Raw genomic sequence first — 24,442 nt, forward strand, 5'->3', positions numbered from 1 at the left:
CACATCACCAGCCTGATCTAACAGCTCCTTGTGCAAACAGCAAAGAGGTGAGAAATGATGTTTCATAAACCTATCAGAATGGAGGCATCTTAGTGCCTTTGGAGAGGTAATAATTGTCTTCTCATCCAAGCCTCCCTGTCTACATGGATCTCTAAATTTAGATGCTGAATAATGGCCGAAAAGATACCCCTGCCACACAGCTGCCTTCCCTGAGAACTCATTGTTTTAATGCACTCACTCAAAATCCTTGGGACACCCACTCTGCTTTTCTGAGGTGCTTTCCTGTCTGAAGGCATGTATACATGGCAAGCAGAAACCCATGGCAGACATGGGGCTGAGGCTATGGCGCTAAAAATAGCCGTGTAGACTTTGGGGCAAGGGCTCTGAAGCCTAATGAGGGGGCTGGGCTTCAGAGCCTGAGCCGCAGCCTGAGCCCGTCTACACAGCTATTTTCAGTGCTGTAGCATGATCCTGAGACAGCAGACCCAGGCTCTGAGACTTGCTGCTGCGGGATTCTGCTTGCTGTGTAGACGTACCCAGGGTTTGCTTGGCAGGGCCTCACATCCTGCTCACTATCATCAGGGGAAGAGCCCCTTTGACCTCAGTTCTGTCCCAGAATCTTTCCAGTTTCCACATCCAGGAGACAAATGCAGGGCTTGCGCTGGGAGAAACAGGCTTTGAAGAGTGAGATAACAAAAAGGGGTGTTGCGTTCTCACCAGCCCCACTCACCCCATCCCCAGTTGCAGCAGTCCTTACTCTCTAGGCCTCGGCTCAGTTATAGCACATTGTTAAACTTATTGAAAACTCAGCATCGTTGAGGATTACCTTTCTGCTGCCACCTTGTGCCTGCACTTCCATTCCTTTCTGGAGGACAGTAAGATACTTCAGTTTCCCTACTGGATCTCTTCTGGACTCTCTCTAGAACCTTTCTCCATCTGTGACAATCTATTACTGTGGGAAATCACCACCACACAGTGCTTTCATTGCACAAAGAGGAAACGAAAACAGGCCCCATGTACACAGAGCATTTGTTATAACAAGCAAATAAATCTTGTGTGGATCTGTTCTGGAACCCAAGCGTCACTCATGGTCAGGTTGGGAATTATTTGCTGTTGTTAAAATGGTTCCAACTATACATAAGAGGAACTGAAGGACAACACAACTCTTGCCCCACTGATCTTGCGTGAGACTCCAAACCCTCTCCATAACTCCCATAACCAAGGTGCGTCCCTGTAAGTTGGATCAGCTGGTCTGATGGGTTCTAGGCAGCACATAATGCATTATGGTGCACATAGCCCCGGAGTGCACTAAAATGGGAAAGTTAGGCTGATGGCCATAGTACCCCAGGGTACTGGGAGAAACTTGTATTAAGTGAACTATACACTGAGTTGTTAATTATTTTTGACAGAAGGCTTCTTGCACAAGGCAATTGAAAGGAGTGGTGTAGTGTCAACAGTTGTAGGAAGAAGCCTGGAGCATGAGGGGCAGTTGCAAGAAAAGATGTGCTTCAGATTGAACCCTGGTTTGGGGGTTCAATTCCCAAAGGGGACTGTTTTTCCCCAAGCATCTAGATATTATGGCAATCAATGCCCTAGGTAGGGATATAGAACAGTAGGCAAACTTGAAGCTGCAATGCACTGTCAAACTTGATGTTCCAGTGGTTCTCAAACTGTGGGTCAGGACCCCATTTTAATGGGGTCACTAGGGCTGGCGTTAGACTTGCTAGGTCCCAGGGCCCAAGCCCAAGCCCCATCACCTGGGGTGGTGGGGCTCAGGCTTCAGTCCCCCGTTCTGGGGTCGCAAAGTAATTTTTGTTGTCAGAAGGGGGTCACAGTGCAATGAAGTTTGGGAACCGCTCATTGATATGTTTGAAAACCCCTCTGTGGATCACTGTTCTTTGCTGAGTGGAATGTCTCTCATATTTTGGATTTTCACTACATTATTCCCTTTAGAAAACAAATATTTACTCTCTTTAAATAAGTGTATTTGTGTCCTTTATCAAAAAAACAGCCTTTAAACAAACACTTTTGTTTTGATAACTTTTGCTGTTTGCCACATTGTTGTCATTATTTGTATTACCGTAGTGCCTAGCACCCCAGCAATACCTATATTAAGCCTATTGATTTGGCAGGGAAGGAAAAATCACCAAGCAAGTTGAGTCTCGGGAATTCCTGCGTTGCACTTCTTCATTTTGTAGCTGGAAGTTGGACGCAGGAGTTTAGAACTCCAGGTTTATTTACATGACCACTGGGGAGAGCGGAGTCCCTGCTTCCCAATAGGACTCAGCACTTGCTTCTAGTCCTACAAGGTCCCAAGACCGGACTTTAAATCCACAACCCTTTATGTTTAGAAAAAAGTTATTGTAAGTCCCTTGTGGAGGTTTTTATGGGTCTCTCAGAGCCCTGGGCACTGTGACCTGTGGTAACAAAGACACCTGGCTTGACGGGCAGAGGGTTCTGATCAAGGCCCAACATTTTTGCAGAACAGGTTTTTGGTAGCATGTGGGGGATACACTTAAAAGCACACAGACGCTTGCTATTGCTGCAGCTATGATTAGCAGAAGGGATAGAACGAGACCTTCCTCACTGTGAAAGAGGCACTGGGCAGCAGAGGTTTCACCTCAAGGGAACCAAATTTTGCTCTGCCAGGTGTGAAATAGCCCAAGTCTGCTGGTCTCCAGCCTATGCTAGTGCTCTTTTGGGGACAGGTGAGCGGGAGGCCAAGGGTCTTTGCTTGCAGTGCATTTTCTGATGAGGGTCGAGTATTCTTTAATTAGCTGATTTGCTTTTCTCTTATTTATGTTCAATGTATTGTCCAGGGAGCCCAGGCTAGGCTCCCTAAGCTCTTCTTGAGTTTGGGACAGGCGTACTATCCACTGATTGTGAAGCCAACAGTGCGTAATGCAGGTCCCAAATGAGTGTCAAAATATACACACCCCACCAGCACCACAAACAACTGACTTCAACAGTGAAGAAATACACCAGTGTAGTAGAATCCATAATTTACCTCGTATTCTGGCTGTATGACATTATTTTAACAGGGAGGTACAGGAAGGGGAGTGAAGTCTTTGGCCAAGTGCTACCTTTCGGGAAAAGGTCTCTCATTTGACCCAAAAGAGTCCCATTGGTAGGCTCCAGAGGATCTTGTTTAGTTTTGAAAGCAAATTCCATCATTGGTATTTTTGCAAATTGTTGACACTGGTTTGGGAAAAGTATATAACGGGAAAAACCTAAGTCATGAAAAAAATTCAGTCTAGAAATCCTCATCTGAAGAGTGCCAGGCCTAAAGTCAGTTTAAGCCATGAGTATGAAGTGGGAGATTTCGACAGAATATTAGTCTATTTCCTAAATCCATCAGCATTAATCATACCTTGGTCAGCATTGCCAGTTTGTAGGTCCACTCCACGCAGTCCAACATCTTTTTAGCACATTAGCAGATGAACCAGGCTTCTTGGTGGAGAAAGCTTGCATAGGAGAATACAATAGGTAGACTACTGAGGTGGCTGATAGAGCATCTAATGAGCAGGAAGCTGTTTGGCCTTCTCAAACCAGGGAACTCACTTAGCCTGTTGCTGGATTTTTAGCCAGGGGTTTTCTATCCATATTAAGTGTTGGTGACCAGTACAAGTGATAACCTCAATCTGAAAAAGAGCAAAGAGCCTAACACTGGCTCCTACATCTGCGTGGATAAGGAACTGGAGTAAAAATCCAGAACTGCTGTGTTCAGTCAATACCCCAGCTAACTTTCCATGAAACTTGTAGAGTAATGCATCTCTTTGATTTTACTGCTGGACAGATCTCTACTGTGGAAATTGTACATCTAGAATTTTATCAGCTATGGATCTGTCCCTGTGGCCTACGTTCTGCACAAGGTACAGAAGTAATTTGCAGTCATCTAAGAGAGAGAGTGAGCGAGCGTGTGTGTCAATGGTGGTCTTTGAGTCTTCTGTGGCAAGGATAGCTCAGGCAGCGTTTAATTTGTACTGAAAGAGATACCTGGGCTCAAGCAATTAGGTGCCAGGGTTCAAGCATTTTTTTTTTTATATTCATAACTGATACAGCCAGAGGTGTTATGGCTATGAACTGCCAAGCCTAAGCAGAGCTCAGGGTTCTGATCTCCTTACCAACAGTTAAAGAAGCCAGGGAAGATACTGCTCATGCCATGTGTTTTAAAAGTGAACTTTGGGCATAAGATTCACCTGACTCATTTGTATCAAAGACAAGTTCACCACCCTCCTCCACCTGCATGAGTGAGAAAAAGCGGATATATCAGAGCAAGACAGGTGCTTTGTACCCTTAGCCTCCTGCTAACTCTGGAGAGAGCTTTCCTTTTCCAGACCAAGGCTGTGGAGTAATCTTGAAAGGGTAAAATTCCTGGCCATTTAATGCAGTTTAGCCAGTTTGTTCAGGTAGGTTCTTTGTGTCCTGAGAGTAGGACATACACATTCGGTTTAGGTCTGGCTCCCACAAAGCAGTTTAGATGAGTGGTGAGCATGCTTGATTGATACATTTTGACGTACTTCCAATAGGGAGAAGATTGGGGCTTGGGTAGGATCATCGCTTAAAGCCTTTTATTATGTTAATGGCTTTGACAGACATGTCCTATGTGTAGATTATTTCATGCACCAGCCTGAGGGCCAGTGTGCATACAGCTGGAGATCTATTCAGCATAGAAGTCGGGCTGTTTATTTATCCAGGTACTGTCTCTTGCATGTTGTCTGCTATCCCTTTGAAAAACTTCATCCTTGTTTCTGGGAGTATTTGCACCTGAGGAGAGCAAGGGAGATACCTATATTATGTGTACCTCAGTTTACTTGCTTGATTTTATTCCATCCGCCTGCATGGAGTTAAATAAGAAAGGGCTGTTAGAAAGAGCAAGCAGGAAACAAAATGATGTCTAGAGATAATTTATCTCCAGAGAAAATACCAAGGGTCCTTAAGAGAAAAATGAGTGGGCTATTAATTGGGAACTGTCCCCCCGCCTGGTTCCAGGCAGGGCATATTTTGCAGGGCTGGGACCTAAAATCAAAAGGACATTAAGTAGTTAAAAACCCCTGTCTAGAGAAGCAGGGAGGGGAGTGAGTTGGCAGCAGCTGCAGGTAGGGAGATGATGCAGGAGAGAGACAAACAAGGACAGCAGGAGGGCAGTCTGCCTCTCTCAGCCCACAGGTAGGGGTATCTGGGTTAAGCAGAAGCTTCCTGAACTTGCAAGGAAAGGGTGAAGTTTATATCAGACCAGATATGCAGGCAATTGTTTTAACCCTCTCCTTTGATGTCTATGTGCCTTTGGGTGAACACACACCACTTTTCTTTTTAGAACTGTTTTGTATCACTTTAATCAGCTACTGGCCACGTGTGTCCCGGAGGGAAGTTTCTCACTGGTGCCAAATACAGTTAGGTCTGTCACATTACCATGGCTGGGAAACCAGAGATCCAGTGTGAGAATGGTTGAACCATTGGGTTCCACCTTGAAGGAAGGAAGCTAAGGGTGCACTGGAAAAGTGGTTGCAGAAGGGTCTAAAGCACAGTTCACCTTCTAACCATGACAGCATCCCACTCTGTTTCCTTTGTGGGACTCTAAAAATGGGTTTAGACTGCTGCATGCTGTAAAGTACTCCAAAATTAGCACCCCCCCCAAATTACCAGGAAAGTTTGCCTACTTAAGAGAGACACAGCACTTGTCTATGGAAAAGTGAGCCTTTAACTTGGCAGTAGGTCTATGCGTCACACAGAGTTACAGTGTTGCTCGGCAGGAGGGCAGCTTAAAGTAACTATCCCAGGAGAGAAGGACAAGAGTACACAGTGAAGGAAGCACGTGGGGCGATGGGAAACAAGCTATGCTCCAAGGTATTTAGTTTGTTCTCACAAGAAGGGGGGAGGGGAAAGGAAAGCAATTGTTGCAGCAAAAAAGGTGAGTAATTTCTGCATACACAAATATTCAGAAAAACATTAAAAATTTATTTTAAATATTATAAAAGGAAGTCCATTCAACTTTTAAAAACACTGTGCATTATCTCTGATTGACTCCAATTTATGTAAGCTACTACATTAAAGTGCTAAACATCCTTTACTGTCCCCATATATTAGGAGTGTGTCCTAATGTGCCCAGAAATAAATATGCACTGGTTTACGAGGCACTATCCCATCCAGTTTTGAAGTAAATAAGTTAAAATGCACACAGTACAAGGAGTGAATCAACTAAGACCTTATCACTGATACCTTGGGGCTCCCATCCTAAAAAAGCTAAAGCTATTTGTTACTGTTATTTTAAGGGCTAATGTTTTAGTCTGTTGAAGTGATTAGTTTCTATGGCGTTTTGTAAGCCAAGTTCACATTTGACTGCTTGCTAATTGGGACCAGAGCTTCCTTCCTAATGCTGAATGAGCAGTTTTAAGACCTGCATGGCTCCCAGTGGCTTCCAATGAAAAACCACACATCTGTTGGAATCATTGAAGCCTTCTGGGTAATACAGAAGCATCAGGAAAGCTCAGAACACAGTGAATAAAGGAAGAGCCTACTCAACTAGCAAAGGCAGAGTCACAGAAAAACTAGACAAAGGTCTTTTATTATGATTTTCATAAATCTGTCATTGTCTAGTTTTATACATGGAACTCACTACAAAGGAACAACTGGAGTGTGAGTTCAGTTAGTGTAGGTGACATCTAGATAAGGCAATCTGACAGGTTAATCAGTAAAATGAAATGAATTTACAACTGAAAAATAAGTACCCCATGCTGGTGGGAATCTTCATCGCTCAACTTTCCAATACCTGACTCACTACCCTATTTTCCTAAGGAAATTTAGTATTTGATTCAAAGCTTTGTTTATGAAGAACTGTAATTTGTATTACAATATTAAGTTGTTCTTACATAATGCTTTTTATCTGTAGATATCAAAGCACTTTACCAAAGGTATACATTACCCATATTTTACAGACGAGGAAAATGTAGCACAGAGGAGAAGCCAAAAGTCAAACAGCAGGTCAGCAAAAGAGCTGGGAGTAGAACCCAAGTCTCCGACTCCCAGTCCAGTGCCTTACTCACTAGCCCACACTGCCTCCCCTGTAAAAAAAGTTTTTTCTTTTTTTAAAAAAATACACTGGATATCACAGAAATTAGCCTCAAGCTATTCATTGTTTGTCAACAGTGCTTTGCCAACTCGCTTTCCACAATATTCATCTGTTTAAGATAAAACAAAACACAAAACATTGAGAACACTTGATGCTAAACAATCCTTTTGTAGTGGAAACGACAACCGGTTTGCTGGATTGTGTGTGTCACGTAATGACTGGCTTTGGCACTTAATGCCCCATTTGCTGTGGGCTGTTAACTCTGAAATGTAACTTGTGTATTTCATTACTTATCTGCTTAAGAGAATGTAGCAGCCAGGTAGAATGAAAGTGTGGCATGACACACATATTTGACTCTCATACATGAGAGAGCCAATCCTACAGCCATTGACTGTTCTAGATCTGTTAGCCTTGACAGTTTCATTTGATACCATGTATTACTGGCTGGCTGCAGCAAGCTGTCCACACACCCCAAACACAAACATTTCAACATCCTGCTCATATCACAAAAGAAAAACAAATGAAAACTGCTCCCCTTTCACCCAGTGATGCATTCTGACTTTTCACATGGTTCTTATGTGATCTTCCTCGCTCCTAAAAGGACGCGCAATTACCATAACGATACGGTGGTAGGTACAGGAGCACCATGCTAGTACCAATAACCAGTTACTTGTGAAACCTCAGTGCTCATTTAAGTTCCAGTATTAATTTTTTAACATTACAGACTTCCAGCTAGGTAAGGGGAAAAAGTTGCTGAACTGGCATTACATAGGTATAAATTACCACAGATTGTAAGGAATTGCTTTCTTGCTACTTCTGTATTACAGATTTGCTCCCCACTGATCCATGGTGTTGAGTTTATGGAAGTTACCACATTATCCTTTCACTTAGATTCTGATATGCTGTTGGAACCATTTATGAAAAGCTCTGTATTTGAATACATTGAGTATGAATTGTGAACTCCTGGATACTGTTCCCTTGATTAAACAGATATTATACGTGCCTTTATCAGGGATTAAACATACAGCAACCAGCCCAAGAAATCCTCTGGTCTAACATCAGTTGAACTTCTAGTCTATGTCCCAGCGTAACCCTCAGTGGATACAATAGGGACCATCACTCGAAGAAGAATCTCCAGACTTCATACTGAGTGTAAAGAAAAGCACAGCCATTAATGGATACTCAATACAGTAACCCCTGGAGGCCCTGCATCTCCTGGCCAGTACCTTCTGTCGTGCTAAAATTTGTACTTAAAGCCAGACATTTAAAAACAAAAACCCACACCAGAATGGTAATTGCGCACTGCATCAAACTCTCTTGTACATCCTGCTCCCCAGCCCACTTCACTCTTGTCCAGCAAGGCACTAGGAAATGGTTCAAGTTTAGGCATTTGCTGTACATTTGCATTTAAAAAGGCACATCTTTATTTTAATGATGCTGTATTCCGCTTTCATTAAAGCCCACACAACATTCCACTCTGTGGGGAAAAAAAGATTTGTTGCCAAAGCCTACAGGAAAACTCAAACCCATGTAGTTTGCTCACAGGGGTCAGACAGTAACACCACTATGAAGTAGGCAAGAGATGGAAGTGCATTTTGGGTACTGAAATGTAAGTGAACACACCACACAGCATCTCACTGTACTTCAGAATTCTTATATGCAGTCTTTCCACAAACTAGAGAATTTATGAAGCCGGGGCAGAGATTTTTTTTTTAAATTACAGTTTTGAAAAATAGCTGGATGTGAAAAGAATGCGTTTTCCATTAGGTAGTTGATGGCATTTGAGACCTGATCTTGATTTGCATGCAAATGTGAGGATTTGTTTATGGATTCATGCTTTGGTGATTTTTGCTTATAAATAACTAAACATAATTGGAATAATTAGCCTGATTGCTCAGCAAAAGCTCAATTAAAGATGAAGATTGAGAAATATAATTTCTATTTCTCAATCAGTAGCTGGCAGACTATGGTAATTCTTCCCATTAGTCAGCAAAGCCTCTGGGGCATTGAAATGTATAATTAATGTAAGTAAAATAATAGCTAAAGGAACACCACTGAGACAATCAGACACAGGCACACTGAATACATGGGACAGTCATGATTTGAAATCCACAACTTTTTGAAATGAACCAGATTGACAGCACTGCAACTGACCTGGAGAGATCACCCTTAAAAGAGATTAAAGCATTCCTGGCCCATTCAATTCTTGGCCTCTGTGCTGAGCCTGGCAGCAGTGGTGCCACTTGTGATAGTGGTCCTGTGACCACTATCTGTCAAGTAGGAACTGTATTAAGATCACCTAGTCTTTTGGTGAATGCTGCCAAACTGCCCTTGAGCCAAAGTCAAATCACTGAGCTAGATATCAAAGGCTCCCTATCCCATTACCAATAATCTCAGAAGCTTGTGTCCAACATGCTGAGCAGCTAAAAGTATCCAAAAATTGGCTCACAAGGTGAGTCCGAGTCCAGAGAAAGCCATGTATTTTAAACAGAAGCTGATCCCCTAATGAAGTGGAAAACTAAAATGCAGGCATTAATGTTACAGCACTACTCGCTGCAGCGGAATGATTACTTTCTGACCTTGTATTCCAATTATAATAAACTTGTGCTCTTCGTGTACAGCTTCTTGTTCCACAGGTATTAAAACAAACATTCATAAAGACATCTAGTCAGGCCATTTAGTGATCCACAATAAGTACCACCAGACTAATGAGAGCATTCATAACTCAAGGAAAACATCTGACAGCTACTTGCCAAGTACTGGAAACTGGCGCTTCCCCCCACGGTATTAAAAAGTGCTCCTAATGATAGACATGTTACAGATATTTAGAACATATGCAATTATATTTTAATCAGAGGATGTTAACCCAATGTGGCATTGGTCTAGTTTGTACAGCATCTCTTGCTATAGTTTGCTGGCACCACATAGGGATCACAGAAAAAATATGGACTATCCCAAAGGGCAGTCAAGTCTGTGTCCTCCCACCCCTCCAAATGAAGAAGCAGTGCTTGACTTCAAAGGACTCTGTGAATCATTTGCAACGATGCTGCAATTAGCAACGTCACAGAAGTCTGGGTTTATTACTTGTTGAGATTCTGCGTGCCATGCAGCAAGCCCACTCCGATTTATGTGGCAAAACTGCATCAAATTCTGCACCATCATTGAGAGATCACAAAGTCACCTGATAACCTCTGCAGCTCCTGAACTGGTGCAGAAAGGGAGCAGGCAACAGCAGAGGGGGCTGAACTACTGTCATGTGGTGAGCAAGGGGAGGCCTGTAACACAAAGCAGCTGCCATATATATGGGCCTCTTGAACCTGCTCAGAGCAACGCTCTCTTGTAAAATTTAGGAGCTACACAGCAGGGAAGATGCCTGAAATGTGGAGCTTCACGCCCCTGCAGGAGCGGAGATCCATTACTGTGCTGCTTAGGAGCCCCAGATAGCAGCCTGCTCTTCCTGCAAACTTCTCCCCACTCTTCCCAAGACACTGCCTTGCTCATTTCAGCCCCTCATGCTGTGGCATGCCTCACAATCCCAGAACTGTCCACATGCTGCCTACTCCTGTAGAGTGCCTATAAGGATAGGTGGACAAGCCAAGCAGCTGGGGGATGATCGGAAAATGTTTAGTTTGGTTGATTTATACAGCATCTTAGCAGAAGGATAACTATGCAGTCATCTGTGAGAGCATAATGGCCTTGTGCATGGGCCCTGCACTTACTGCAGTTACCTCAGACAGATGGACTGCTGGCCACAGAAGACCACGGGCCAAATTAAACCCTGGGTAGCAGTTTCAAATCCATCAACCTCTGTGGAATTGCAGCTGCTCATGCTCAGGGTGAATTTGGCTCCAGGTCTCTGGAGGAAAACTGGAGATTTTCCCATGCAGTAGATTTTATGGCAAGGATCCTTGGAATGTTTCTATCCTAAAACCACCCCATACTATAAGTGACTTATTAGCCATCTAAAAAACCTGTAGCGAGAGTCACCACAATTATTTTAGCTGCAGGCGGTCACCTTACTGGAAAACCTTTTTTCTATTCCTTCATATTGAAGAGACCCAACAATGGGTATTAGAGAGCAAGGTGCATGGACCTGAAATTGTGGTTTTTCTACCAGTGACTTACATTCACTGGAACATTAGTCTCAACTGCCCTTAGTTCACTCAAACTGTATTCTGTTAACAGATCTATTCCTTTGAAAGGCATTACGAGGCCAAGCTGCTTTAAGTATATTTTGGTTTGGTGCACAGAAGAGACACACACACTTTTCATTTTTCTATTGCATTTTAAGTTTTGATGCACTGGAAGTCAGTGTATTTGTCAGGTACTGTTATGTTGACTTTGCACTGTAATTTTGAGTGCAGGTTTTGCTTGGATGGATTCTGGGAGGTAAAGTGACTATTTGGGAACGCTTTGTTTAGCATCTGGGAAAGTACCACACATGATCTAAATGCAGGTTGAACCAGGTTCATAAGCCTTAAAAAATAGAGATTCTGATCCGATCTTGACAGGCAAGAGATTCTGGTAAAGCCTCATGGAATTCCACCATCCCCAAAAAGAGAAAGATGCAGCATCTTCAAAATAAAGACTGGCCAGCTAGTCACACCCTCTTCTGAGATTCTCCCTTTTACCTTGTTTGTTTAAAAACAAAAAACAAAACATTTTTTTTGTAACCCTCCCCGGTAAAAACTATAACTGTAAAATATATATATAATATATATATATATATATATATATATGCGCGCAGTCTTTAAAGATCAAGATTTCTGTTAAATTTTTCCAAGACGGTTGAGTTTGTGTGTTCAAATATCCACTGCTGTGTTGGAGAAGAGGGATTGCAGGTATTCATAAAGATCTTTCGGTCACTCTCACTGCAGTCCATACAGCTGCTGCTTACTGGGTGATAAAGGGTCTTGTCCTGAGGAAGAGAAATTCAGAATCAATTTGTTTGACTGGGGAACATTCTGGGGGTTTACGGAGAAGTAAAGGGAAAGTCCCACTGAGGAAACAAAGTTGAGCCCATTTTACTCATTTGCTGCCCTATAGCATCTAGATACAAACCTTTTAATGAAAGGGTGTGTGTGTCATTTGGTCTTGCCCTACTAGATATTTTGCCCATTGCATACTTTTTTCACCCTTGACTCCTACTCCTCACTTCCTGTCGGTTGCACGCAACTCATGGACTCATGAGCTAGAAATGGAAAGGACATATGTATCAGATCTAATCTAACATCTAACGAACTGTCAGCTCTTCAGCACAGACATTTTCTTACTTGTGCATGGTGCTCTAACCAGTTATTTATGGTATTCCACAAATTAAGAAACAGTCCATTCCCCTTCCAATGTAGAATTGTTCCTTGCATCTTATAGTGCTTTGTGCTTTTAAATTTCTCAATGAGTGGCGTTCCAACACTTCCCTGGGGGAGACCATGACATCCCCCACCTCCCACTTCTACAGCAAACACTAATGTTACTGTTGCTGTCTGTCCCACTCATTGCTGTCAGGATGAGCAGTAGAATACATCACTTCTGCAACCATGAGTGCTGGAACCAGTTCAGAAATCAACATTTCCAGGTGAGCCCTGCCTGCATACATGGCATGTGTCCATCTGTGTTTGTCTACATTTTCTCTCCTTGTCACTGGCACCCAGTCCAACCCTTGCAACATCTGCCAGGCAAAGCAAAAGCAAACTAAAGCTAGATTCTTCAGTCTGCAGGCTCACGTTCTGCTGCTTCCCCTCCAGCCACACTGGGCATACAGATGGGGGGTGGGAGGGTTTGTGGGAGATGAGCATTCTAAATAAAAACTTCTTCACCTGCTGCTACACAAACATTGCTTGTAGAGAATTAATAAGTCACATCCGCTCATGGGAGGAGCATCCACATTATTAAACATCAGCCTGACAAGCTCTAGTACAACTTTGTAAACAGATTGTGCATGGCAGGTATGGCATTACTCCACAGCCAGAGGGCTGTGGGTGGAAGCTGCAGCTGGTTTAACAGAGGGTCTCTTCACTTGCTCTCTCATTGGCATCACACTTAATGCTGTTCCTTCCCATTTCTAAATGAAGATGCAGGGAGCCTGCTCCATCTGATAAGGGCACATTAAGGGGAAACTAGGAGCAAGTGGGGCAGGATTGATGGCAGCCTGACTGAAACCAATCTGCAATCAGGCAAGAACAGAAGTTGGTCTTACGCTGCCTCTCCTATATCCAAGTACTGGGCTCGGGTACAAGCCCACATTGAACCAGACGCAGAGCTGGTGCAAGCAGAAGCAATTTCATGGAAGTCACTGGAGTGATACTGCTTATGCCATCAATGAAATGTGGTTCTTGTGCCAACACTAACCAGACTATGACACAAAGTGCAACCTTGGGCAGGATCTGCAGAACAAACAAGAGAAGCAGGCTGCTTTTGCTGTCTCCTCTAGCTAGTGGTTTTTATACCCTCTTCTTACTCATGAGCTGTTCAAGAAGTCCTTTTCCATTCAGGTAGTGAAAACAGATATGCCTACCCCATCTTGCCCATGCTGCTTTTACTCATGCTAAATGACAATGGATTCCTATAAATTCTCTTGTCACAGCTACATGAATCATAAGAGACCACCACGCGTCATGTTATTACAAGGAATTTCAGGGGTTCATGGAATGACACATCATCATCATCAAGTAAACGCACTCACTTTCCTGTATCTCCACAACTGGTTCCCCTTCATTCCGTGACAGTCATAGAGGGTCACAGGGCTGCTGTGGGAAATGGCATCGAAACAGAACTTCTTGGTGTGCTGAGGGTCCCCAGGACGGATATCTTCTCGCCAGCTGAAGGTGAATACCTGCCAGGACAAACATGACCCTCTTAGAATAGGATGAATGAGAGCGAATGAAAAGAAGCCATCCAGATTCAAGAGCTGAAATTCTGCTGTTTCTCCAGAGGGTGTAGCACTGCTCACCTAGACAGCATCTCTCTGGGGAAGGCAAGTCAAGAACTCTTAGAAACAAGCCACTTCCACAGTCTGGTGGCTCCTCGGTTTGGTATGTGGACCTCTCAGTGGGAGTATTAAGCTTATAACTAACTCACTGATTAGAACACTTGACAGTGCACAGGGTAGAATCAGCAAAGACCTACAAGACACTTTGTTAATAATGGTTCTATGATCTGCCCAGGTAGCCTGCGCAGTGCCTCAGGGAATCTAAGATCAAGCCCTGTGCTCCCCAGGCCACATGGGGCTCCCTAGGGTCAGCATGAGCCTCCCAGTGGGAGGGTACAGAGGCTTCAAGACTGAGCTTGATAAGTTTATGGAAGGGATGGTATGATAAAACTGTCTACAGTGGCACATAGCCAATCTGCGATTGCTAGCAGCAAATATCTCTAATGGCCAGTGATGGGACACTAGCTGGGGAGGGTGTGACAGGATTCCCCAGGGTGCAGCCTGGGACTGCTGTGCCCCCTTGTCTCTCACAATGCCTTGCTAGTGACCAGCAGCAAACCCCTCCAGGTGCTGTGATCACTCAGCACAACAGCATGTGGAGCCCCACATCCAGCTAGATTGCATGAATGCTCCCAGCGCCACTCATGAATCACCCAGAGAAAGGTACCAGAGCCAAATCCCCCAGCTCCCAGCACTGTACCCCAGGAATATACCATCTTGCACTGCTCAAGATGGGCGGTGCAAATTTAAATATTTGGTTCACCAGTTCAACAATGGAAAGTGGACATACACCAGCCTTTGTCAAACCTGAGCAGATTTACCACACTCTTCATATAAACTCACTGGTTAAGATAAATAAATTTATTGACTATAAAAGGTAGATTAAGTAATAGGCAAAAAGTCAGTTAGTTACCAAAAGAAATAAAATATAAGCCCATAGTCTAAACACTCAACCCTATTAGATGGGGCAGCAATTAGATTAAGCAGTTTTTCTCACCCCACTGTATTTTGCAGCCCTTAATATACAGGTTTGTTCCTAAAACCTGGGCCAATCTCCTGTGTTGGAGTCTTGTCTTTTTGGACTGAATTGCACAGTAAATTGATTTAATTTCCAGTTTTCCTGCATCAAAATTCATATGCAACAGATCTTTATCTTCTAATACTAAATCCATTTCCCTGAAGAGTTATGTATTGCTCCATAATAGATACATTGTGTTCTTGATCTTTCCTCAACTTGGCTGCTACATTTTAAGACTAACTAATATTCCCCCTGCCCGCCCTGTTACAATAAAGCTGTCATTTCTAGCACCTAATGCATCAGGAGGGTGGATTGATAGCCCAGTCAGGTTAATCTCTCTCCCCAGCAATGATTGGGATGTTAATCATGCATCTGCTTCCTGTCAGAGGAACGACAGTAAGTGTTTATTGACCATGCTTGCAGGTTCATCAATATGTATGGTGTTCCTCTTTATCACTTCTTTCAGCAGATGCTTTGAAGTTAATATTCACTTTGTTACATACCATAGTTGCCTTGTTACCGGTTTCTTTTATTGTTTTGGTATATTCCTTCCCTTTGTTATTCTCTTCTGTTCACCCCAACCCTTCAAAGACTAAAAGGTAAAAGCTCCTCAAGGAGCCTTCCAGGCTCCAGTTCCTTTCCCTCCTGCTATTTGCTTTTATACTAACAATTGCAGCCTACTAGGAACAGCATCAGTACATTTGGTACTTAGGTCAATGGGTAACAGACCACATTTCACTCACCTGGCACAGCATTGTGCTTCATTACCCAGAGAGGTGAAGCCACTGTGCATAGCCAAGGTTTTTATTTTTAAATGTTGCTTGTCCTCACCATGATCCTTTTAAAAATGAATGTGTTACGAGGAAGACTCGATTACCTGTATGTTGTTCCAAACTGCCTCTCCTCTGCCTTTCACACAGGTTTCCAGCCTCAATGGGGAGCCCAGAGTTCCGTGTTTCGTATCTGCACATAGACCAGTTCCTATATTACGGATCTGCAATATTAAATTGTTAATTAGTTACATTAGACTTTTGTCAAAGTGACAGCCAAGAGGCAGAATGATTTAAGAAGTTACCTCAAAACGGTAGCTATTAGTACAAAGGTGCAATGTGAAATGCCTTACATTATTATACAATTGAGCTGACATTGTTACAGCTGGAAAGAGGCAGATTACTGTGCTATAAAAGGTCATCCCTATTTTGATTTACAAACTTTACACCAGAGGATGGCAGAGCCTGTGACAGGGGGTCCCCGGCATACATCGGGAGTTGCATTCCTGAAAAGGGCGACTGATACGGGGGCATTTTCCCCCATAAAAAATAATGGCCCGCTCTGCCTCTTCCTGCCCCCTCCATCACCTCTGCCCCTTCCCTCCCAGCGCCTCCTGAACGCCAGGGAAGCACCCAAAGAAAAGCCACGCAAAAGGTGAAGCGACAGATATGTGGATCGGGACCAATGTGAATCCAAACACGTTCCCCTATGGATGAGTGACAGATACGCAAAATGATGGATAAGCAGGAGACACATACTGGGGACCCCCTGTATTTAATAATAATTAGGAGAACAAGCCTTAAACACGTATGGGTTTCTTATCCCTAGGCTAGACACTTTACAAGGCGGAGGAGGATGGGAAAGAAGCTAACTGACTGGTCCGAGGTCTCACAGGACATCTGGGTTTTATTTTTATTTTGATTCTTACTTCCCCAACCCACGTCCTATCCACTGGATTATGCTGCCTCCCCTAAAACATGGTGCACTAATTGCAATCTTATAGAACAAGCCAGCATACAATTTCTTTTTATAATCGTGTGCTAATGGAAACTGTCAGCCAAAGGGTCTGCTCTGTTCCTGAGCAGGCCGGTACAATGAAGCATACAGGAATTCTGATCTCTGAAGCATTCAGCGCAGAATCTTTATGAATAAAGATGTAATGTCTGTTCATAGGATGGAGCTAATAGGCATCAGGGCTCATGATTAGCTCTATTATAACAATCCAAAATAGCCTGGTAGATCTCTCTGGCTTGTCACCCCTAGCAGTTTATTAAATGAACTCACCTCTCCCCAGGCAGCTGCCGGGGGCTCCACTGGTGGGTAGAATTTTGGCAAGTCCCAAGCTACCTCACTCATGAACCATTTGAAGTTCTTGCAGTTGAGATTGTTGCGAAGTTCCTTCTGAGCATTCACATCCCCCGCAGAGAGATGCCGATATTCAGGTCTACGCTGGTAAATGTACTCTGCGTATTCATCCATCCACACTTCAGCCACACGCTTCAAGTTCTACATAGGTAGCAGACACGTGTGGAAGGAATGAGGGGGAAAAATGTACATGAAAAACTGTGTCCATTCAAACTCTGCATTAGAATTCAGAGCAGGTCTCACGTTTTTGCTCAGAAAGGATTTCCATTAACACAGGCGCGCTCTCGAGCTGCTAGGAGCAAGATAATCTTTAGTGTATTCTCTATTTCCAGGGGAGTTATAGGGAAAGGTATGTTTGGTTGATGTCAAAAGAGAATCCTTGGTGATTGGCCATTACTTGTGGTTTCTTGTGGCTGTGGAAATAGCACTTAGCCAGAACTTGTTTTAAATACAAGTCAGAGCAGAGACAGCGATTGTAAATACCACTGGACACTGAGGTCTGAGATGACAACTTCCCACTCCTCCTCCTCTGATCCATCCTGCCACATCCTTTGTGAATGAGATCTGCAGCACCCAGTTTTGGAAAGCATCTTTCTACAGAATTCTCTCCTTTCCACTGTTAATCTCTTTTATATACAAAAATAAGAGAAACTTAACATTGAGGCACAGTAAGCGGGAGAGTATACACACTAGAGATGCAGTCCCTTCAGAACATCCCCCATTGTTTGCTTCCCGTTAACCATACAGGTATCACAGGTTGGCCTCTGACCAAGTCACTTAAAAAAACAATAGCAAAGCCTCTCATAGGCTAACTATTTCTGTACTGGCTCTAAAATGGGACTCAAGTCTTCATTTGGGAGAAAAACTCAGATATATTGATAAAAATATCAAGCAGGTAATGGCGCACATTGAATCTTAGTTTCAATATATTACTAAACCAGCAATTTAATCATTTCAGTGCAAGCAGTTAGCTAACATTAAATCCACAATGTAGCTATACACAGCTTCTTGACTGCTGCCAAACACACACAGTGCATCCAGCTGTGCTACCTAACATAGTGAGTACAATAGGTCATTAGCTCCCTGACTGCTGCCTGGCAACATTAGGCTCTCTCACTGGAAGAAACTCGCTGGACTGCCGAGCACAACCAGTACACCTGATGTACCAATTCCAATGGAATGCACAACTGGCAGCAATGCATTTGCCATGGCGGATTAGAAGCAAAAACAGCTAAGGCAACTGCAAGCAAGTGACCTCCTTATCCAGCTCCAAATACAGTCCAACACACCCCCTTCCCAAGCTGTCACTTTATGATCACTGATATGATCTGATGTAACTAAATATAAACCTTAGCCTAAATGTTCTCCAAGTCTGGTGATCCCAAGGTTTCCAGCCCCATGCCAGTCCGCCCCCAATGCCCTCTGACATCCTGGAGGAGTTAACAAGGAATCAGAGGATTCTAACATTACAGGGGAGATGAAAGAAGAACACTGCATCTCTCTCTGAGGTCGTTACTTTGTCACAGTAATACATTCCAAATATATAATTAGGGCACAGCCTCATTCAAGTAAGATGTTTTCTGACCCTCTGATCTAGATATAAGCCAGGTAGGAGAACTGTTTCTTGGTTTAGTTTTGTATCCTTTGTTTCTATTATCTTTTCCCACCAGAGGGCGCTACTACCCTTTTTCAATTTACTTGGAAACCAGAGGTAGAAAACTGCAGCATACAATGCTAAGGACGTAATCTTCTTTCTTTCTCAATTACAATACTGAAGAAATTTGACTGGACAGGCCTTTCCTGTAACCTACTCCTCCAGTACAGTGTGAGGTCTGAGGATGAAGGGGCCCTTTTTTCTTTTACTATTAAATATGGAAGTTTTAATAGGTTTGCAAATCTTTGCCATGTAAATATCAAACACAAAAACAATCATTACAACATGGTTTGCAATGTTGTAGCCGTGTTGGTGCCAGGATATTGGAGACACAAGGTGGGTGAGATGATCTCTTTTATTGGATCAACTTCTGGTGGTGAACGAGAGAGTTAAAACACAGCTCTTCACCTCTGGGAAAGTTACATAGTGTCACAGCTAGATACAAGGGGACAAATTATATAGCATAAGAGGGAAAAGTGATGTAGGAGACCATTTAAAAAGAAGCAGGCAATTAACACTTCTGTAGTCACAGGACAAAGGAGGTTAGTGAGTTACCCAACTGTTGTAATCATGAAACGGGTATTTCTGATAGCCTGATTTTATGAATTCAAGTTCCCAAGCTCGTCTTTTGTAGGTGATGTCCTATGACTGAAGACATGTTAATTGCCCACTTCCTCTTCAATGATCCCCTGAAACGTGTTTTACTCTTTAGGCTAAATAAACTGTATTTAGCTGTGACACACTGAGTACCTTTCCCAGACTTAAAGAAAAGGAGGACTTGTGGCACCTTAGAGACTAACAAATTAATTTGAGCATAAGCTTTCATGAGCTACAGCTCACTTCATCGGATGAGCTGTGTGTAATCTCAAAAGCTTGTCTTTCACAAACAAAGTTCCTCACACACCTCGTGACTCTCATATCCTTGAACCAAGACGGCTACACCACCACTGCAAAAAAACCTGAGTGTCAGCCAGTCCCATGCAAGGGTGCCCTAGAAATACCTCTTCTGCTTTCTTTCAGTTAGTAACGCTGGTGCCCTTGCTGTCCTATCTCCTTACCTCGTCACAGATAATGCCTCTTGTGTTCATTCTGGTGATCAAATTGCTGTGTTCGCTAAGCCGTTCTCCAGAAGCATCAAATGTGAACGCTTTCCCAATTTCCACAGCATGAACCAGGTTGCATGTTTTACAATAAGTCCAAATACTCCGCAGTTGCCATCTGCATGATTAATGTCTGGGCTTCCCTCCTGCCACCCCGCCTCCTACGTTAGCAGCACAGTTCTGATTTACGTTTCACCGCTGGCCCCGCTGCAGGTGCTCAGCATAGGGCGCAGCTGCAAAGGGGTTGCATCTGACAATGTTGCTAGTTTTATTGCTCAAATTAGCACTCATTGTGAGCCTTCGCTGCTTATTCTGAGCATGTATTCAGGCAGCTCTCCAGCAGCTCACATGTTTGCCCACAGTGAAACAGGCCCGGCATTCTACTGCTTTCTCTTAAGTCAGGGCAGAATACTTAATTCTGGAGGGGCTCGGGTTTGGATAAAGGGCAGCCTCTTTCCCATCTCCCACTCCTTTGAATGCAGAGTTGATCTCCGTCTGTCACCTAGCATCGCGGTCTCTATTCATCCCTGGCTACCAAATGAAGCCTGGATCAGGCGGCAAACTAGTTTCCTACCAAAGACCAGCAGGAAGGTGGAAAACACCCCAAAAGGGGATTACTGGACATGGCTGTTGTCGCTATGTCAAATACTCCAGATGGGGGGAAGGGTCCCCACCGATGATGACTGCTACAGTAGGGGAGTGCTTTGTGCAGAGTCTCACACAATTCCAAAGTTCTTTTTGCTATCTTAATCCCCTCTAGAGAAATAAGTTGCAGCTTTGGTGGTGGCTGATGCTCACAGTAAGTGGGGCTGAGATCTACTCATTTGCTCTTTGCTGTTGCTTCCTTTGCTCTTACCTCCTTCTTCCTCTACAGAGAACTCCCTGATCTATCCACTGCCTCCTTTCTCTGCCACCTGCCTCAGAGACAGCAACCCACTCTCCTCTCTACCCACTTGTCCCTTCCTTTCCTTACTCCCCTTGAAGATAGTAGAAGGGTGGCTTGCTCCATGATGCAATGTACTTCACTGGTAGAGTGTCCTTGTTTGGTGAAGGTGTTTTTAACTGTGTTGAAGTGTAAATCCTGGATTTTCTCCTGGGAGCATATTCAGTGGTATCTGCCTGTGAACCTGTAGATGTATCTCCACTGCTATGATGATCAATACTCCGCACAACACGCCCTTCAAGATTCATGGGTCCTACACAGGCCTATCAAAGCATGTGGTGCACTTCATCCAGTGCACTGAACGCCCCGGTAGCAACTATGTGGGTGAAACGAAGCAATCACTAAGCTTGGGTGAACTCTCACAGAAAAATGATAAGTATTGACCCATGGGAGATATGATATTTATCACAAAATGATCACACCATATCTGACCTCTCAGTCCTCATCCTCAAAGGAAACCTGCGCACCACCTTCATAAGACGAGCCTAGGAGCTTACATTAATTATACTGGAATATAATAATGAGATCCCTTTATTTAAACGGAGTATTACCATATTACAGAATGAGAACACCCATGACATGCTATGAGGCTGAAAAGTCTTTCTATCATTGAAGCAGCACAATCACCATCCTGTATCACACTGCCCAGAATGTCTTCTAAGCTATTATGACTGTGTAAAATTTCAGTGATAAAAGCATACACTACTTTTACTGGGATTGTATTGCCGACAACCAGCCAAGCACACAGCCCCATAACTCCAAATGCGCCGAGAATTTTGGTCAAGATCCAGAGTAGCTTCTGGTTACGATTAGATTTCCTCTCTACTGGAGGGGGCAGGGGAGAATGAATGTACCTTGTCGCAACAGAGGGACAAATCTGCTAAGCCAGTAGGTCTTTTCCCATCTCTAAGCATGATACAAGATAGGGAGAGTTGAGGCTTGTGGAGTCCTCAACATGCCTGTCCCTGGGCCTCTAAAGTTGCAAAGGAAGGTTATTTAGAAAAACACTTACCCTCGCCAGGCTGACTCCTGTTGGAACCTTATAAGGAACGTATTTCCTGTAGATATGACCCACTCGGGAGCAAGGGATGTCCTCCATGCGACCCCCACACATCCACACCTGTAGGATGGCAGAGAGGGACAGATACACAATCGGAATTCACTTCAGTTGAAAAGCAAAAAATGTTCAATATAGGAAGATTTATGGAAGCTTTGTACTTTAAAGACTGATTCAGCCTGTCCCTCAAATACTAACTCCAAACCTGATTGCTGGCTGCTCAGTCGGGCATCTTTCAGTTTAGCCAAAAGATTAGCATATTGGCTGTAGAGATGCTCTTTAGATCCTTGGTCATCGGGTGGGAAACAGCAAAGGATTCTTTCTGAACAGCACAGCTCCGACACAGATTATTTCCCAAGTTAAAGTGAAATGGTGTATTATTGCACACAGGGATTAAAAATTGGATCCCCATGCCAAATCCTGTGCTCTGCGTCAGGCAAGAGCTCCAAAAGTAACTTGGGGGGGCAACACTATAGGTCAGATCATGTGCTACACAAACACTCTTGATGGAATTATTCACAAACCTGCCTAAGCTTCAAACCAGAAAATACTGGCTCCCATGCTTTTGTACTGTCGCTGGGTATCAGAGCAAAGTCTAGGTCTAGGAGATCAATGGTATGCTTTTAATGCAGAGACACACTCCTAGCTTCTGCAGCCCTCCAATTAGTGGAAGTCCCTGTCTGGTGAAAACAATTACATTTAAAAAAAGGTAAGAGAAAGTCAATGGAATAGAGCATTAGTTGCAGAATAATGACCTGATGCCTGATTAGTGTCAAGGTGAGGCCAAGAAGTTTGTTTTCCATGCAGAGACATTGATTCTGTGCCATTACCCTTTAACATCTTTCTTTTATACCTAGATTAATGCGGATGTAATCTTTTTGCCTGACTAAGTGAATGGAAGAGTGAATGCTGCTCTCTGTACCAGTAAGTAAATGCATTCCAGTAGGTTTAAGGAATACATTTAGGAGCTTCAGCCAATCAGAGAACATCTAATCTATAAGTTAAAAATAGGATATTGCACTTTAAGAGGACTGGCTTCCGACTCAGTTGGCTTTTTTTTAATTAAAATAAAGTGCTTGTCTTAGCAAAGGAGGGGCAGACAAACATTTAACTACCTGACGGAGGCTCCATTAGGTAGATTCCTGGTTCCTATTGATCTTCAAACAGCTTCTTCTATTTTCTCCTGCTTTCATTTAGTAGGAGACACTTGACATTGTCTTGCCCTTGATTTGATACCCAAATCCCCCCCTCAGTACCCAAAAGCACTATATGCGAGATATAAATATTACAAGATGGTGACCACTGGCCTGCAAGCTAAGGTAGCGTTATTGGTCCACGCCATTATCATGGTTAATTTGGACTCCTGCAATTCACTGTACAATGAATTTAGTCAACAGCTTCATGCATAGAAGGCAATTCATTAATATTCTATGGCTACAATATTAAATATTTAGTAAGGGAATGAAATATTTGGCCAAGGCTGCTGCATAATTACTAGTTATAACACCAAAGTCCTTTGGAGTTTCATCTCTATCTACTGGCCCCTAGCCATTTAATAATCATTGTCATTTCCTGTGTATAGCTTAATGAAGTTTCATCTCTTCATATTATCACAGTTTCCTGAGACCAGAATTCCACTAACCCAGAATACTTTAATCAAATGTTTATTATTGTAAAGAATACAAAAAGGAATTTTGACTGAAACTCTGGTCTATGGATTTTTGTTCCTTTAGTACTTTTTAATTACTGTTATATCTTGAGAGGACAGGATAGTTACTGCAGATGACTAAAGTCTGTACTCCATTTAACTTTTGGAGTGCTTTCAGTTGTCCTTTCTACTGGTACTATTAGAGTGGTGCTCCTTACTCTAACTCCTGTGCAATACAAGTTACATTAGTGGCAGGTTGCAGCAGTGGCTGGGATAGGATTTCACTGCTTGGATATATCAGAAGTTCTATTGACCAAGGGACCAAGTATTCAGTATTATACAGTGATATTTTAAGCCCACATAATGCAGATCTGCAAAGGGCTTCGGCAGCTCTGCAAGGCTTTTGGGGCAGAAAGCAGGATTCAATGTATGGAACTTGGTTGGGAAGCAAGGATGGCTGCAGAAGCAGCGAGAGAAACCTGGAATTTACGAGTTACACACACTATCTGCACTGGGAGGAGGACTGCAGAGTCTTTGGAGCTAGGGAAAGCCTGCAGAGCTTTAGTGATCAATAAGGCTGAAGGAGCCACTAAGGCCAGGAAATAATGGCACCTTGCTTCTACCTATGGCATTTCTCCTGTGGGAGGCTACACCAGCTGTGCTCTTCCTCATCCCAGGGCATTAGCATTGTGTGCAGATAAAAGGACTGCCTGAACACAAGTTTAAAATGTATAAGCAGTCTCTCCCACCCCCAGCAGCGTAGTTGAGGATACACTCAAGTAAATGAGTTTATCCACTTCTCATTTAGGGACTATAGAATTTAATTTAGATTAATTTACCCACTTTTTTTTTTAAAACTACTACACCCCTGTTCCCTCTCCATTGACTC

At 43.3% G+C, this 24,442-nt stretch overlaps 1 protein-coding gene across 2 annotated transcripts in view; it reads right to left on the reverse strand.

Moving 5' to 3' along the window:
• Positions 1 to 5,993: 5,993 nt before the first annotated feature.
• The window catches only part of GALNT10 (polypeptide N-acetylgalactosaminyltransferase 10), a 124,141-nt gene continuing 105,692 nt past the window's right edge, over positions 5,994 to 24,442 (reverse strand). Inside the window, exons 8-12 of one of the 2 annotated variants that reach the window (XM_074960247.1) lie at positions 21,861 to 21,968; positions 17,071 to 17,292; positions 15,893 to 16,009; positions 13,752 to 13,901; positions 5,994 to 11,987 (exon numbers count right to left, since the gene is read on the reverse strand). In XM_074960247.1, the coding sequence (XP_074816348.1) occupies positions 11,820 to 11,987; positions 13,752 to 13,901; positions 15,893 to 16,009; positions 17,071 to 17,292; positions 21,861 to 21,968 (765 nt within the window). In that variant the 3' untranslated portion in view covers positions 5,994 to 11,819. Of the gene's footprint in view, positions 11,988 to 12,134; positions 12,261 to 13,751; positions 13,902 to 15,892; positions 16,010 to 17,070; positions 17,293 to 21,860; positions 21,969 to 24,442 lie in introns of those variants that run through there. The other variant, XM_074960248.1, reaches the window with a different exon arrangement.

This window comes from Natator depressus, chromosome 8 (assembly GCF_965152275.1).
Source record: "Natator depressus isolate rNatDep1 chromosome 8, rNatDep2.hap1, whole genome shotgun sequence".
NCBI classification, from domain to species: Eukaryota; Metazoa; Chordata; order Testudines; family Cheloniidae; genus Natator; species Natator depressus.